General features: G+C 35.9%; 1 protein-coding gene across 1 annotated transcript in view; it reads right to left on the bottom strand.

Annotated features, from left to right (window-relative positions):
• The window catches only part of SNAP91 (synaptosome associated protein 91), a 95,536-nt gene that overhangs the window by 55,252 nt on the left and 21,362 nt on the right, over positions 1 to 18,922 (bottom strand). Inside the window, exons 4-6 of the mRNA XM_088138131.1 lie at positions 13,199 to 13,341; positions 5,200 to 5,275; positions 3,062 to 3,164 (exon numbers count right to left, since the gene is read on the bottom strand). Of these exons, the coding sequence (XP_087994257.1) occupies positions 3,062 to 3,164; positions 5,200 to 5,275; positions 13,199 to 13,341 (322 nt within the window). The remainder of the gene's footprint in view (positions 1 to 3,061; positions 3,165 to 5,199; positions 5,276 to 13,198; positions 13,342 to 18,922) is intronic.

An 18,922-nucleotide genomic window follows, 5' to 3' on the forward strand; every position in this document is an offset into this window, starting at 1 on the left:
AATCAAATAGAGAAGGTTTTTGATAATATTTATTTATTGTATTTCGATAGCTGCACAACTCACATCTCAGTTCAAATTTTTAGAACAAGGCTCACCTAAATATGACTTTCCTTCTATCTGTGCCAATTGGATTAAAATCCAGGATTCTAATCCATCAGCCAGGCTTATTACAAATGGAATTATTTCTTCACCCATCAAGATGGTTTATTGAATTTATCAGATGTACACTTCTTTTCTATTTAATCTGCCTTTGGAACATTTGACCTGTTTCACTAGATATTCAAAGGATGTTTTCAGTATTTAGATAGCCTAACACAAATTGTTATCATATCCTGGTATTTATTCCATGGAAGAATTTCTCATTTGTAGTAGTAAAAATTTCAAATATATCACTACTGACATTAGTTGATGGTTAAAAATCCTTATGAATCTAAGGGGAAGAATAAATGTTAAAATAAATGTTACTTCAGGATTATTGTATACCTTCAGAAGGATTCCCATGTTAATTCATTTTAAACAGACAGATAAAATACTGAGAAAATGTTTGTGCAATGATCAAACCTCCAGGTTTTCATTATCTAAATTATTACTTCCTTACGAAGATGGGAGTTTTAGCTTTCTCAATTTCAGCTCAACTGTTAGGCTTATATTTTGACATCTATTTCCTCATGGAACTTAATTGATTCTTTTCAAAGACACAAGCCCAACTAGAAAGTTAATATTTGACCCCTCTAATGTCTTTGCAATGGGTTGGCTCTGGCTTTAGCTAAAAGTCATTTGTTTTTTCAGCATTAAAGACTAGAAGACATATTTGGGTGAGGCTGGGAATGAAGCTTACATTTGTTCCCTACTCCCATGAGAAACTGAAATTCTGGGATGATCCTAGTTTGAAAAATGCAGATTAAACCTTTTTTCAACTTCATGAGCAAAAAACACATTACTATTCTGTATCATCTCACTTTTAGCCAGTCTTTCAAACATTAGCTCTGTTGAATTTGGATTGTTTAAAATAGAAGAATTGCTACTTGACTAAAACATATTTTAACCATATGATTTAGACCAGATACATTAGCATTTTATGAACTGTCTAAATTATCATAATTTAGATTGCTTCTTTAATTTAGCATAATGTAAAAAGAGTTTCAAATGATCCTAAATCTACAGTTTTATAGAAAATTGAAGCATATCATTAGTATTGGTAATTTACAAGAAAATTGGAACAAAAAAATTGAATATCCTGTTTATTGGATATTTACCAAGGGGTGGCTGTCAACTTCAATAGATTGGAAGTACTATGTGACACAGTGAATATTTTGGACTAGTTTTACGATTGTCCCATTTTGCTTTATTATTTGATGTTGGGAAGAGAAAGTTTAATATGTCAACGCTATTTAAATTATATACTAACACTCTGGAATCTATTGATTCATGAAGAATTCTGGATTTGTTGTGCACAGAGGGTAGCCAAAAATATTGTTTTATTTTAATGAAGACAACATACTACACCAGGTTTAAAATCATGGACTATTTGCTTATTCTCCACTTATGAATTGACTTTGTATCACTGTATTGGAAAGGCTGGTTAACATTATTCTATGTCTTCAGGGTTTAATCTGCTATTTAAAAACTGAATATGTTCTTATGTATTTTATTCCTTTTCCTTCTTTTCTGCATCATGATTTCTTTCTTTTTTATATCTTAAAGTAATATTTAAAAAAAACATAGTGGATATGTAATCCCTAGAGTATCTAGTGATATAATCTGCTGCTTGGCAACGGAAATTTCTCCAACATGAAACACTTCAATGACTCCCTGTGTTTGGTCTGAGAGATGGAAAATACTATTTTTTCCCCCTATGAAAGCACTTGTACATAGCCACATAAGCCTGGAAGTCAGAAAGTGAGAGAGTGCATCTGACAAGTAAAGGTTCAGGCTTTCACCCCAGCACGTTGAATAAAAACTGGGAAGCTGCAATGATAATTGAATCTGAATTTGAACAGGTGGTGGAAAAAGAAGTAATATTATACTCAATAAAGACTCTTGAGATTTTGATGTTGGTGGCATAAACAGTGGTTTAAATCAGAAATCTTCAGCCATTTTGAACAGGCCATTAGCATGGGAAAATGCACAAGTATGGTTATAGAATCTTACATTAGTTGAAAAATTAAGTCCTGTATGAGATGTTAAGGTTGCTCAGCCACAAATCATGAGGAGTGAACCCCTTCAATTATCTGTTCTATATACACCCAAATACCTTCTGATTGCCCCAGAACCATGGTGCAATGTTCTGTAGAACAACTGGGCACGCTGTGCTCCAAATCTGGCCTGCAGGAGTGGCTGACAAAGGCCACCTCATAAACTAGATAGCTGGTTGATATCCAAGCTCCCTCAAAGCCAGTTTAGTGTCAGAAGCTGCTTCACTGAGGGTCTTCCCCCAAAGACATGCCCTTAGGTGAGAGAGCAATCCTATTTCATAAATTTCTGATAATACATGCTAGATTCCACCCCAAGGCAAAAAAAGCACCATGAATGTCTGTCAGTCGGAGAAAGTTTATTACTACAGCTCTACCACTTCCTGGTGGGTGCTCTAAGGGCCATAAAACCCAAGCAGTTTAAAGGACTAAAAGTTGAGATTAACAAGATTCAAATGGTTGAGGAGTAACCAATCAAAGATGTTACCACTGAAACTTTCAGAAGAAAACTGTGGGAAATGAAAGGAATCCTATTTTTACACAGAACGTAGTATGAGAGAAGGCAGGAATCCTATCAAAATTTTGGGCTCTTGGACATTCCATTGGATGGACACAGAAAAAAAAATCTATATTAAATCTAACAGATCACAGTACTTGCAAGCCAGAACCCCTTTTTATATATGGTTTTACTCTGATTCCTTTTTAATGATTCTCATGAATATAATAACAGGAGAGTCAGAAATAATTACAGCAACATTTAATTTATTATATTGAATAATAGTATAGTATTATATAGGACAATGTCAGAAATAATTACAACATTATTAAATTGCAACCAATAATATTGATATTAGATAAGGACAGCTTACCCCTTTTTTACTCTTGCAAAATCAAATGCCATTTGTCTGTATGAAAATGCTTTTTCATTCAAGTATCTACTGTAGCGCCTGATAAAGGTAGACATGTCATATCCTAGAAAAAGAAACCATGATATGGACAATTTTGATTTATTAATTTATAACAGCGCGTGAGAGAGGTTGATAATATTAATGATGCAAACCTATTGGATATTTCAGTTATTATTCCAACCGCTACCCTAAAACTCTAAAAGCCTAATAAAGAAGGCCTACATGTACAATAATTGCCTATCTACTTACACCAAACCAAAAATTAGTTACAGACAGTCCCCAGATTAAGAATGAGTTCCGTTCCTAAGCCTGTCTTTAACTAGAATTTGTATATAAGTCAGAATTGTACTTATAAACAGGCTGCCTGTTACTAAAAATGGCAGACAGAATTCTCCTTCCTGGAGCCGACAAAATGCTGAAGCCACACAATGTTTTCATGAACTTTTCATGAACTGCTGAAAACCAGCTATATATTAAAAACATGCGGCTTTAGCGGTTCATGAAAACATTGCACGGCTTCAGCGATTTGTTGGCTCCAGGAAGGAGAACTCCATCCACCATTTTCAGTAACAGGCTGCCCATTCGTAAGTATGAGTTGTCCGTAACATGGACGTTCTTAATGTGGGGACTACCTGTAAACACAAAATTAGTACAATATATATAAGCTTTGATTTTTATTCTTCCTGAATCACTGAACATTTTCCAAAATCTCTTTTTTAAATACAGGAGATCACATAATAAACCCCAAAGGCACAGCAGAGTATCTTGGAAATTTTAAGATACAACTGGTTTTGAATAACAGACAGCAAACACTTTAAACAAGTTATTACAATAATCAATGATATACATCCTGATCTAGAGAACAGTTAAAGTAGGAAACAATGGTTGAATCATGGTGTATTGGATTGAAATAAAGACAAGCTATATGTTTGACAGGGCTATGATGAAAAGTCTAACATATGCTACCTGAATCTATTTAAAGCAAAAGGATGTTAAATATATTTTAGATGAGGTTTAATAGTAGAGGGAAGACAGTTCCCCTATTAGTATTCCTATAAAATTTTACTTAGCTCTACAATGTGCTCATGAAGTTGTTCTGCAGAAAGCAGACTTACAGTACAGCAGAATTCTGCAATCTTTTCATTGTCAGGCTTTAATTGATAGAATCCTGTATGGGGTTATTTCGTTAATAGCCTTGGGGAAAGAGCACACTACTGAAATTTCGGGAATCAAAAGCAACTTTCTATCTTAGAAGGTTTTCTTCCTTTTCATTTTTTCTTTGCATTTTCATTCTCCTATAAAGAGAATTAAGGCACCTACAGTACACTCCTCCTAAGATACACACATCTACAAACATCAAGTGACAGCCTGCCAAACCGTATTTCAGAGGAATTAACAGATGTATGGCTGCCTACAGATTTTTTTTTAAAAAACATGTTTACCAGGAATTGAAAACTTACACTAAACTGACTGGGTCTGACACATAGCAAAGAATCAGTATAATGACCCTTTACAGAATATTGAACCTGATGTAATTTCTTTTCTCCTTAATAAACAAAAGTGGTCATTCATTATTAAGCATCCAACTTTATATTTTATTTTTATCCTCATTTGATATTAGAGAACCATATCTGGAACAAACACATAGAATAAACACACACAAATAAATTTACTCATATTTTTGACACAATGTTTATTAAAGCCTTTTTTCTAGAATATAAGCTTTTATTACCTTCAGACTGAGTACTAAAGTTTTCTGTTTACTCTTTTTCTTAAGAAAAATGCTATTTTTAAAAAAGAAAGAATTTGAAATGGTCTTATTTTCAGCTTAACTGTTTGTGAATCAGAGTAGCAAATAAGGCAGTACCTCAAAGTGCTTAGAAAGATTATTTCGGCATATTTAGAAAAATACCCAGAAATGCAGATTAAGAGCAAAAATAAATTTATCCTTTACTGTATAAGTTTGTGATAAATGTTTGCCTTGATCCAAATTATGTAAGCCTAAACAATTATGAAAAAAAGTTTATGTTTCTGCTTACATGATTAACTTTCTGTAAATATGCTACCGAACTAAAATTGATAAAGTTAATAGTTCTTACCATGTGATCCACTCTTGTCCAAAAAATTGCTGAGATTGAATAGTGTGTTTCTAGATGCCAAATATTGAATAAATCTCTAAGAGGGATGAAAAAAGAAAAAGAAAATGAGTTATATATCTCTTCTTCCTGCTTCATGATAGATCCCTAAGCATATTTCATTTCCAGTGAAAAACACAGAAGATTTCATTACATAATTAACACCAGGGTTGTACGTATCTCTAGTTATGTTTGTCAGCCTACATACAGGCTGCCTAGACACAGATGGTCCAGTTCAAAAATCAGAATATGCACTGAATCCTTCCATATTAAAAAAAATAATTTAAACCATTCATGTTGTATTTAGAAATACAGACATCACAGTAATTACAAAAACCTCCTAGAAGTGAATTATTTGAAAGATATAATCTAAAAATTAACAGCAAACAACTGCATTTTACATACGATCAGTACCTCTGGTTAAGGTTAACATATTGCCTCTTTGAACAAAACTGACACAACAGTGTTACTGCTAACATATGTCAGGAAACTATTGTTTTTCACTGAACATATGCCAATTCAGGAAAACCTAAGATCAAGTATGACTCTTACAAGAAATTATTGTGGACAAAGAATGAGATGGAACTATGTAGCCTGAGTAAAAAAAGACCACAATCTTTATTCATATGCTAGGTTTCTAAAAGAGTAAACAACTTGACCATTGTAGAGAAATACTACTTCACATAAAACCCATGTCATACTAAGTTCTCACTCTCCTCAAGCTCTAGATAAAGGAATTTATTTTTAGTTTTCTTTACTAGGCAAAAACTGATCATGTATGGGGCGTCAACCTTGCAGACATTTATTACGTTTAAATTATAACTCAAAAGCTTACAAATTCTCATGTGTCATTTTGATTCTAATAAAGGTTAAGTGAGGGGTTTTTTTTTAATCCTTAAGCATATTTCTTTTTATACTAGAAGGTATAGTAGAGGCATATTTTTGCACTAACTTCTCTAAAGAATTGTCTGTGATTTCCCAGATGAAAGAATGAAGAACAAAAGAAATCTCTTGATATAGTGAAGTTTGAACTTGAACTTGAATATAGTAAGAAGTGAAAAATAAACCAAGACAGAATGGAAGTTGGAAGAAAACAGGAAGGGCAAGACAAATTTTTGAATTCTCACACAGAAACCTCAAGATATATTAATCTTGTGAGTATACAGGTAGTCCTTGACTTATGACCATTTGTTCAGCAATGGTTCAAAGTTACAACGGCGCTGAATGAATGGTGGCTATGACCAGTCCTTCGATTTCTGGCCGTCCCAGCACCCCTGTGTCATGTGATCGTGATCTGAGTGCTTGGCTACCAGCTCAAACTTATGACTGGTTACAGTGCCCTGCAAACACATGATTGCCATTTTCAACCTTCCCTGCTGGTTTCCCCAGAAAGTCAGTGGGGAAACCAGTTGCTGGGGTAAGTCTCCCCCACCCACATACCCTCCCCCAGCACCTCTGTGACTGCGCCACGCCAGCCACTTCACACCGCCGCACATCCATGACATGCCTCCCTTGCATCCTCATGCACCTCCACACACCTCCCCTGAGTCTTGTGATGCCACCCCCACCCACCCTCCCCCACCTGGCAGCAGCCACTTACTTGCCTGCTGGTCTGCTTGCAAGCTCCCTGGAACTTTCAACTTCCTACTGGCTTCCCCGCTGACTTGGTTGTGAGAAGCTGGCAGGAAGTTACCTTGCCTAACGATTGTGGGATTCAGTTAACCAGGACTGCAGGGATTGCCATTGCTAAGCAATGCCATCACACTTTACGACTACATCACTTAGTGACAGAAATTCCAGTCCCAATTGCCATCGTAAGTCAAGGACTACCTGTAGAGGTGTAAAGACCTTCCAGAAACTATGGAGAATAGGTTTATGGTGAAGATTTGTTTTCTTTTCTTGGTTCCTAGAAGACGGTCTAAATAGGTCAATACTTTTTTTAAGCAAACACAAATAAACAATTATTAGTTCCCTCCCAATAGCAAATACTGGCACTTTACAGTACCTCTTTCCTTGACAAAAGTCTCTCTGAAGGCAATATAATAAAAAGAAAATATGTGTAGTTGGATCCAGACTTTGTACCTGCCAGCAAAAGTGGACCAGGGCAGATCTGATTTCATACTTTAAATAACAATTTAAAGCACAATCTATTTTCTAGCTAAGAAGATTCTATCATAATCAAATATAGTAAAAGAGTATTCTTGTTTTTTTTCAAAGTTATACTAATTTCCTTTGAAACTTCAGCAATATCAGGAATAAAACAGTTTGCATTTGGTTTAAGGCTTTAAGACAGTTATCAAACATTCAATGTTTTGCTTTAGTCCCAAATGGAGAACTTTCCTGACAGTTCCATCTATTTCTTTGTGATTTTGTTTAGGAAGAAGCCAGTTTTTGATACAATGCTCACTACTATGTTCCATCAGAGATCTTATGGGAGAGTTAATTAAGTTCTCCCTGCTTTCTTCAGAGCAGCTGCTGCAAAGTGGTTACTGAATTGCAAAAGTACTTTGCAATGTCTGCTATATCACCCTTTGTTTCTGGAGCACCGAAGTCTTCTGCTGGGAGCCACAATATGTAAGAACTGCAATTTTATGCTATTAGTTTGGAGAACTCTTCAAAATCTTCTACATTTCTTGATACATTTGCAGCATTACCCATGACAAAGTGACATAGTAGGTATGTATTACAGGTAGTCCTCAACTTACAACCATTCAGGGACCATTCAAAGTTACAATGGCACTGAACAAGAGGGAATGTCACAGCATTCCCACACTCACGTGATTGCAATCCGAGTGTTTTGTGCCTGGCTTGAAATTATGACACAGCAGCATCCTGTGGTCACAATTTCCAATGTTCACCACCAGCTTCCCATAAGCAAAGTCAATAGGGAAGCTGGCAGGAGGTCAGAACTTGAGGTAATGTGAGGTTGTTTAATGGCAGCAACTAGAACTACCGGAATTGCCATCGCTAAGCAGTGTGGTCATGTGATGTCATGCTTTATGATCACATTGCTTAATGACAACAATTGGGGCCCCAATTGTTGTTGTAAGCTGAGAACTACCCGTATTGATTGTACTGCCACTTCTGGAAGTATTGAGCACTATACATTTTCTCATATTTCGTTTCAATATGGAGGGTTACTGCCTTCATTTGTTGATATACAAATATGTAGGAAGTGGATATTGCTCCACCCATCAAGACTGAAGGTAATAATTTTCCCTCTAAGATTATCTGAACACTTGTTACTTTCTTTCTTACATAAGAAAGAATGTAGCTAACATTCTTTTTCTTGAAATATTTCTTCTGTTTCTTGGATTGTATTTTGGTCAAAGTATCTGAATCATATCAAAGCAACTAAATCATATCAATGAAATCATATCAGTGCATTTTCTATAAAAGAGAAGTTTGTTGCATAAGGATGTTTTCATCAAAAGCTTCTTTCTGTAAGTGTGTGTGTGTGTGTGTGTGTGTGTGTGTGTTGACTCCTGGTGAGCCCAGACTAGTCCCTGCAGTTTCCTTGGCAAGGTTTTTCAGAAGTGGTTTGCCATTACCTGCTTCCTAGGGCTCAGAGAAAGTGACTGGCCCAAGGTCACCCAGCTGGTTTTGTGCCTAAAGTGGGACTAGAATTCACAGTCCCCCAGTTTCCAGCCTGGTGCCTTAACCACCAACCAAACTGGCTGTCTTCTGTAATCCACTGCTACTTATTAAAACATTTTAATGCCTATTTCTGCAGAATGGAGAGTTTTGTTTTTATAGTACAAATGATACACTAGTTCTTTTTGACACCATGCAGCTGGAACACTGCTATCACTTAACTCTGAAATGATAGGTTCTGATTAGATAAAAGGTGGTGCAAATAGACAACCGTCAGAATTTTTTTTTGAGGATGGATCTATCTAAATAAAAGAAGGCAATGCAGTTAACGCTTCGACTGAAAGCATGGACTGATAAAAGTGGAATAGTAAAAGAAACATTTTTGTTAGACTGCATTCAATTGATACAATGTAGTAACTCTAATATGATGATTACTTAATTTCAATAGTAACTGAGAAGCCCATCCAAAAACTTTTGGCCAGAGAATATAAAGAGCCCTGAAGAAAAAGAATATGATCATGTAAGAATATTTACTAATCTGCATGTTTGAACATGCTCCCTTAAGCATCTTCAAAGTAGGAGCAGCTCTCAGAATGACACTATTTACATAATCAGGCCTTGCATTTCTTTGTCGTTGTACCTTTTGCATTTTCTCTGCTTGTCTGTCTTATCCATAAGTAAAGGAACTTCATTAAAATATTCCTAAATAGGAACCAGTCTGGCCTGTTGCCATAATTAAGTTTAGTCAATAGAGGGTATGCTTCATGACCAAAGATTTACTTCCCAACCCACAGAAATGTGTTCTGTTCAGTTTGTTTCACTTTTTATCCTTTTCCTCTGTCCTTTGCATTTTTAACTCCTCTTTGTCCCGTTCTATTCCATTTCCCTACATTCTCAATTCATTGATAGTTTTTGTCTCTGCACTTTTACAGAGAGGTCAGTTATCAAAATTATTAATTTATCTCTTACTTTCATATTAGCAAACAGAATACTACACAGTTCAGAAATTATCAATGCAAGGCACAGGATAAAATAACTATTACCTCCATTTGGAATGAAACCAGGCATGTTTTTACAATGAAGGAGACTGTAGAGCAATTTGTTAATTATTATTCTAGATTACAGAGCAAACACACAAATGACCTGAAAAAGACTGAAGGATATCTTACTTAGTTACAAATGTTAGCAATAAAAATCCTGAAACTGAATAAAGCTCTAAGATTTGACAGTATTTCTGTATTATATTATAAAAATTTTTCAAGAAATTTTGGTTAAACCATTAATTAAAATAATGAATGAGATTCAGGAACATTAAGAACTTTCTTCATTATGGAAAGAAGCTTTCATCTCTTTGATTCACAAAGAAGTATAGTGGTACCTCTACTTATGAACACCCCTACTTACAAAATTTTCGAGATACGACCAGCTCCGGCCCCAAAAATTTACCTCGATGTGCGAACTCCGCCTTGAGGTACGGCCATTTTTCCACCCTGACATGTGGTCCGCGGCCATTTTTCCGTCCTGACACGTGGTCTGCGGCCATTTTTCTGCCCATGTGGTCCGCGGGAGTTTTTCTGCCCCGCCGTGCGGTGCACAGGTGCTTTTCTGCCCCCACCGCGCAGCGCGCGGGCGCTTTGCCGCCCCCGCCGCATGGGCGCTTTGCCGCCCCGCCGCGTGGTGTGTGGGTGTTTTGCCCCCCCGCCGTGCGGCACACAGGCGCTTTGCTGCCCCGATGTGTGGTCCGCAGACGCCAGAACAGATTAATGGTAATTACATTGAACCTTATGGGAAAAGTTGCTTCGGGGTGCGACCAAATTCGGAGGGCAGAACGGATTAACTGTATTTACATTGAACCTTATGGGAAAATTTACTTCGACTTGCGACCAACTCGACTTGCGATCAGAGTCACGGAACGGATTAAGTTCGTAAGTAGAGGTACCACTGTATATGATCTGACCCAACCAGAATCCAATAGACCTATTTCTTTATTCATATATATATACATATATATATGAATAAAGAAAATGTATGTATGTATATGTGTGTATACACACAAACACATACACACACACACATCCTGACCAGACTGGATTTGTCCTGAAGAGATATGACAGTCAACATTATGTATTGATAAGATAAATTAAAAAAAGAAAGTGACTATGATTTTTCTTGATGCAGAGAAAGCCTTTGACAATTTAGAATGCTCTTTTAGGCTTGTGATTTTGAAAAAGATGAACCATGGCTCTATTTTTTTCACATTTATACCCATTATTTACAAAGTATTAGAAGCCAAGATAATAATAAAGAGGTCTCTAACACAACAGTGCAATATATTGAAGGGGACAAGAAAAGGTTGTTCACTCTCTTTTTTATTTTTATTGCCATTTTAAACACTGGCAATGAACATATGTTAGGGAAAATATGTTCAAAAGTTAAATCAGCAACTCAAGAGCAAAAATTAAAATTATATGCTGCTAATCACAGTTATCCAGCCAAAGGATTCTTTATTATTGTTAGTGGAAAATATAGAGCAGTTTAGCTTGGTGTCAGGGTTTTGGATCAATAAAGAAGAACTCAAATGTTCTCACTGAATCTAACAGAAGAAGAAAAGCAACACCTGCATCTAATAGTAGGGGTCAGCACTACTGCAAAAAAAAAAAAAAGGTAAAATTTCCAGGAATTTATTTGACAGAGAATAAAGATCTATTTTAAAATAATGATTCACATATAGGAAAAATATAATAGATAATTATTCACATATAGGAAAAATATAATAGATATTTTAGGATGTAGAAAACTAAAATTGTTGTGGTTAGGAAAAATTGTGGCTGTTAAAATAAATATATTCTATCAAGATTTTGTTCCAAATGATTCCAATAAATATTGAAGGTATTAAATGACTAACAAGTAACAAATTGCATACGGTCCAATAAAAGACCAAGGATTAAATACAAGATTCTACAGGATATGAAAAAATGAGGCAGATTGGTGGTTCCAAACTTCAAATTATATTACCATGCCAGTTGCTTAACATGGATCACAGAGTGGATTATATCTCCTTAAGTTCTGGCCACTCTATGAAAGGAGCAGGATTTCCAGAGATTCTCCATCAATATCTTTGGATTGATACAAATAGTAATAAACAATTTATAAGAGATTGGGCAATAATAAACAGCGTAGAATGTTTGGAATAAATACAGAAAAAGAATTAGTCCAGATTTTCTGCCTTCTTGCTTTATTACTAAATGTTTATTTTCATGAAGAAGAAAGCCCAAAGAAATTCACTCCATGGAGAGGCAATAATTCATACAGACTGCAAGAGACCTTTCCGAGACCTTTATTTCACATTGGCCTAAACCCACCTCGCTGGTTTCAGTATTTTCAAATTAGTACTGAACTTCAGAAACAAGGGGGAATTAGAGATTTGACTTAATTTGAAAATTTTATAACATGCACCTCTGAGCATTTACTGGGTTACGGTCAGCAAACATTGAATCCTATTCTTTCACCTGTGGGATCAATTCACTGCCTCAAATGCTTTCCATGGATGAAAAGGGCCCTCGAGTTCTCATAGTACAATCTGAGAAGATACATATATCTTTCTATGTATTTATTAAAGAGAAATCAGCTTCAGAAAACAAAACAAAGATACTTCCTGTATTGTATGGACTACTTTGGGCACAATCAAGTGATTTGTATGACATGTTGTCTTCATGAAAAATACATATTCTTGTTTTAACTCAGATCTGTATAATAAAAGCTGAAACTGGTAAGGGAGATAGCTGTAAAAAACACCAACTTTAAAGACAGGATCTGAAGCAAATACTTTAGCATACATTCAAAGTAAAAAACAATTACAAAATGAGATCTCAGTTCATAAATACACACACATATGGTATAACAAGATAATAAGGACTGCCTTTTAAAAAAAATCTATGAAAATATGTGTAGGTCAAAACACTTTCTTTGTATGTCAAAGAAGGGATCCCATTTTTACACTATAACACTCAGCTCTTTCAGCGGATTCTAACACTCCTAATTGCTCAATGGAAAGCTATCTATCTTACCCAATTCCTGCATTTCCACATCCTCTAAGATCTATTTCAAACGATCCCCAATCTCCAGAGCATATTTTTTTAGATGCATGAAAGGCTGAGAGGTAGAATTAGCTCCCTCAGTAAACAGAGTGGATCATTTATTCTCTGAAACTTTCCTACAGAAAACCCAACATAACCTCAATGTTTTATATTGCCTTAACTTTTATTAGATAATTCCTACCATTCACTCTTTTTTTTTAGAAGAGTCTACAAAACAAACACAGGCTTTCTTAGCATTCCCATGCTTTAGCTTCGAGGATTAAAATGCTTACCTCATTGCCATGGACCATTAGATGATGCGTTGTAACTAAAGCTTTGAACACAACCACCCAACTACTGTTTGTTGCTCGCTCAAAGAGTGTATCAGCCATTTGTGGAATGTTGACATTTGTTTCATTTGTGGCCTGGATTAAGTCTATTTTGGGAAAGAGAGAATAGTAACAGTAAATATGATGATGTACTCGTTAAAGATAATATAGCTACAAGTTACTGACCAAAATCACTACAATATACAGTAGTAATTTCACTAAAAAAAGAAGCTTAAAGTTAAAAGTAAGTCATTCGTGTAAAATACTCAGAAAAGCACAATAACCAATATAAAATAAAATGAAAAACAGGCTCCTTACTGATGGTCTAAGGTTATTGTTATTGCCAAAGTTTGCCAAGTGAGAGTTTGTTCTTATAGTAAAAGAATAACAACAGGAGAATAAACAGCAGACAATAAATATGTGGCCCAAGTCCATTTAGGGTTGAGCCCAATTCAAATTATAGCCACATTTGTGTGTGTGCATAGATGTTCTGTTGTTTTAAACTTTTCAAAGTCTCTCCCCATTCCTACACATTCCCCAGTATATCGAATAACCAGTTAATGAAACATGTTCTTCCGTTTGCTATTGTCTTTACAGATTTGCCTTTGAAAGATTAAATGAGCAACCTGCATTTTCAAGTACATGTTCAAGGAACATCTTTTTTTTCATTATCGTTTTCTCTCATACCCACTCCTACCCTAACAGTTCATGCCACAAAAGCTGTAGCAGAAGGAAATTCATTAATCAAGACTTTTTGCCAACTATACCCTCAGCCATTTCTACTTTTGGCCAATACATGCAGAATTGGTTTAGAGTTGGTTTAGACATTTATCTTTTCAGCATCTCAAGTTCAGTTAAGAAAAACTTCTGGACCCTAAATTAAGGGTGAGATCTAGATCTAGATCTATACAGACACACACACACACACACATATTCTGTCTATGCTTTTTACACATGACTGGATATTATACTATCAATCAAGTTTAGAACTGAATAATAATTCAATTATTATTACCCAAATCAACTGTGCTTCAAAGGCAATAGATACAAAAATGTTACATTACAAACATAAAACAAACACACAGAAAACAGCAGGTATTGTCACAATTTACATATGTCTTCTTAGTCATAGTATATTTTACTGATTTAATACAAAATTTCTTTTTCTTTCTTGTAAGCATGTCTGGGAGCTCAGTGACCTGATCATGTCAGCTATAATAAAGCAGATTAATGTGAAGCAATTTATATTATTGCAGATTTATTCTTATCGTTATGCTCATATTGATCCCTATGCTGATCATATTTCTTGTTATATTTCAGTAAGAGCTGCTATTATTATAGATTTTAATCTTACTTGCTACTAGCTTATAAGGCTCCTGGACTTCCATATTAATATGGTTAGTATGAAGATCAATACGGACTTAACATTCAGGGTTCATGAGCAATAATTTAAAGTCACTTCCTATTATTATGTACAAAGTAACTCAGGTACACTTTTGCTGCCATAACAATTTCCTGAACTGGAATTAGTTTCTGCTCATGAGACTGACTGTCAGCCTTCCCAGGTAGACCAGACAGGAAACATGGCCAGATGAGTTAATTCTATTTTATTGTAAGGCTACATTAACAGAATCTTGCAAGTCTGAAAGTGCAAATCTCCGGCTGTCTCCTTTACAGTCTGGGAAGCTAGGGAGGGTCTCTTCTGAGCCTCTTGCCCTGCCCACTATCCAGCTGCAGGCTGTGCTGTCTCTTATCTGACCATTCCCTAAGCAGCATCTCTTTGCCCCGTCTCCCAAGGTATTTCTCACATATCATTATACTGATACAGTAAAATCCCATATATCTACAGTAGCGCTGCACATGGTTGGAAAATTGTTCCAGAGAAGTACTTTAGACTTCATATGAGCATAGCACTCCTCTACTAGTACAGTAATTAAAACAGCCTGATTCTTTTCAGGCTTTTGTGTGAGCCTGAAAAAAAGATGTCGCTGCTTTAAGAGTTACATTAACTTTTAATGTAAAACCATCCTTAAAACAATCACAGACATTTTCAGGCTAGTATGGAAACCTGAAAAAATATGAGTTGCTTTAATAAATAGTAGAGAGTACTTTTGAAATCAAAACTATTTCTTCTGAACCATTTTCAGAGCAACAAATCATTGTGACACAGGGAAGCAACAAATAATTGTGAAGGCTGTATGACACATTCTGTTATATGCCTTTTCAGGGCACACTCACAACTCTCTAAGTGCAATGGAGCAGTAGTAAAGTCACCATAGAACACATGATGAACGATTCCTGGACATGTTGAATCAGAAGGAATGACCAACAGGGAGAGTTGCTTTCATTTCCCAACATTTGTCATCTAAGGCAGCAGTCTCATTCTGATCATAAGTAGGACTGGAAGAGAATCATAATTATAACCTGCATTATTCTCAGTAAGGCCACTATGCTGCTGTTTGACAGAATTCTACATATGGATGTATGGAATATAGAGGTCAGTTTGGCCCAAAGGGGGAAAAACTTTACTTGAAAAAAATTGTCTTACTTCAGTTTGGCACATACTCATTTGTCAGTGATTCTATAAAGTCACTATTTACTCAATTGAATTCTTGTTGTCAAATTAAAAAGAAATTGAATAAATGCTTATTTTGCAGCATACCATTTAACTCAGTTGTATGATCAAGCAAAGATATTATTACTCCTCAAAAGCAGGAACAGTTGGGAGCTTATATTATGTAGTAATCTTGACATCACAAGGTTGCTACTTACAGCGAAACTAGATGAAGCAAAGGAAATAATTCATGATCAAATTAAAATTGAAAACAGCTCCATTAGGCAATCTCTGTATGGGTGATTTCATGTTATAAAAGCAAGACAAAGTGAAATCTCAGCAGTTCTTCTATAAGCAAAATAGGTGGATGGATACACACACACCATTTACTTCAAGGAGACACCCTGCAAACACCGCAGAGTGAGAATTCACAAATATTTCTTTTCTCCTCTCTGCCTCCTTTCTATTCTTCTCTTGGCCCTAATCTGCAAATAGGTAGAGCACTGGAGCGTTCATGGCACATATTATAGGCAGCTGGGGAAAGCTAAAAGTTAATTCAAAGACAATCTCAAATCAATGTCAACTCCTAGTACCCACATGGACGTAGCCATGCAGCTTCCTTGATAACCATGTAGAAGTGATTTGGCCCTGCCTTCTTTCACGGCATTTTTCCACATCCAGGTTTAACCAACATCTTTGGAATTCCATGGCTGCCTCATCACTTGAAGCTGGACATGAAAGACAGCTGTCACTGGTCTCAAAGTGACTATGTTTGAGAAATGTTGCATATACAGTACAATTTTGTCAGAACACAGTTAATCTAGAATACATTAGATAGTTTTAACAGTATTCTCACAAACTGAACAGAGACATAGTTTTTTGATAACACATCTGTATACATCAGTAGTTATAGTTACCTCAATATAAAAACATCTGTGTCATACCCAACTATTTTGTTAATGACCATCTCTCCTCTCTCTCTCTCATCAGCACTCACCCAAGAACAACTATGTGTATATTTAATACTTTATATGTCTGATAGAAACTAAGACAGAGCACCACAAAATGTTTTGTTGTTTTAGCTTAATTTTTTCCCCTAGCATTTATGGATAGATCTAGTGTGAGTCAACTGTTTCTTCCTCCAACTGTTAGTAATAATGTTGAACTGGTATCTCCTCTGAACTCCAAAGATGCAGCACAAATTAAATAATGGTATAAAATATGCAATATTTTTTTCATTTTCCCTGAGAACCCCCCCACCCCCCATTTGAAAATATTAAAGCAACCACCACCCTCTTTTTCAGACCAATCTAGTCAATAAAGACATACCCGATGTTACAAAACATGTAGGAAAAACACTGATTATAAAGAGAGTTCAGTATGATTTATAACACTTTGGTCACTGGTCATTACTCCACTGGTCTGGTCCTCATGGAGGTGAAGAATTTAATCTCTCAGTTAAAACCCAGGAAGGCTCAAGGAAATGATTTAATCCCCTTGAGTTAGTTAAAAATCATTCAGCCTGGTGGGCTCCAATTCTGCCCTTCTTGTTCATGTAAAAAGGCAGGCGTGGTTATATCCACAGGGACTGAGGACTTACATTAATTGCTTCCCTTTTTTAAAAAAAAAAGTGGGACAATTCTGCAACCTACAGACCCATCACTTGATCAGTATTAGCTTAACATTCATATTGGAAACTGAGGGACTGGTTGGAATAAGAAAACCTCCTAGCAGAGGAACAGGGTGACTTTAGGGATGGATGGTTCATAACTGACCAGGGTCTCATACTCAGGCTTCAAAGATTTAAGGTCTGCATTTGATACCATATCCCAAGTTAAATTGTGGAAAAAAAACTGGAAACTTCCTTATTGAACATTTGAGCTCTACACAAAGATATGTTGTTGAAAGTTAGATGTAACTAGATGTAGGTTATCTATCTACCACAAGGGCATTAAACAATATATTCTTATTTCATTTTTGCTTAATTTTTATATAAACTGCATGCTGAGTGGCTTAATTTGGACTTCCATTCCCCTACATTTAGCAAAAAAACATACTTCCAGTATACTCTATGCATATAAAGTGGTGAGTCTCTCTAGGACCCACATTAGACTTAAGAGAGCATTGGGGGCCTATACTCAATTTTGTAAGGAAAAAACACCTGGAAATAAATTATCAAAACAAAACAAAAACAAAATTATGTTTTTTGCCAAAAGACCAAAGATACATTTCTAGGGAATAAATGGGAATTCAGCTGAACAGGTTTCATGTTTCAATATCTGGAGGTGGTCTTCTGTACCTCAGGAGGCCCAAAGTGTTCAGTAGAGTGCTGCCGCCATCTTACTGTGATGGGGTTTTTTTGGGGGGGGGGGTTATTTTGAAGCGTTTAAGAGCTGCATATAAGTTGTTGGCACAACTTTTCTACGGAGCCCAGTTGGGTCCTTTCTGCAAATTTACTCCATTGGAGCTCATCCAATTTTGCGTTTTTAAGAGCAGTTTTCCACAAATCCCATTCTGTCCCATTCTAGATTCTGTGGAATCTAGAATGCAGCTTTCCATACTCAACATTTGGTTAAACCTATGTATTCCTTTTTTCAATTGGTCGAGTACCTTTAATACTGAACGATGGGTATCAATCTATATAGAAACAAAACCACTGCAGAAACTCTTATTACTTGGGCTCTTCCTCACATTTACTTTCTCTAGTATATGGGCAAGGAAGAACTCTCTTTCAAATAATGGATGCAGAGAGACAACCTGACCTAGACTGAGGCCCAAATCTTCCCATTAGTGAAAGCTTAAGATACACATTCCTGGTGCAACTAGATGTATCTAACATCTGAAGGGCCTTTACCCCAGCTTGCTGGAGTAACTCTCTCTTTAGCTGTGTTAGAGGAAGATACAGGAAGATCCCTTTCTGAAGTACCCATCCCCTTGCAAGGATGGATAAGTTGAAACTATCAAGCACATCCTTTCTCTATAAAGACATTTAGAACATTCTTATTTTCCTATCATACTCAAGGCTACCATACCATATAGACAAATTCTATGTCCATTTACTTTTTTTAGAGAATGTCCCTTATATAACCAATAATACTCTCAAGTCCCGCATGACGATCTGCAAAATCCAGCAG

Source organism: Python bivittatus, unplaced genomic scaffold (genome assembly GCF_059951505.1).
Source record: "Python bivittatus isolate LINGU-HERP-01145 unplaced genomic scaffold, Pbiv_v1 ctg000020_np1212, whole genome shotgun sequence".
Taxonomy (NCBI): Eukaryota; Metazoa; Chordata; class Lepidosauria; order Squamata; family Pythonidae; genus Python; species Python bivittatus.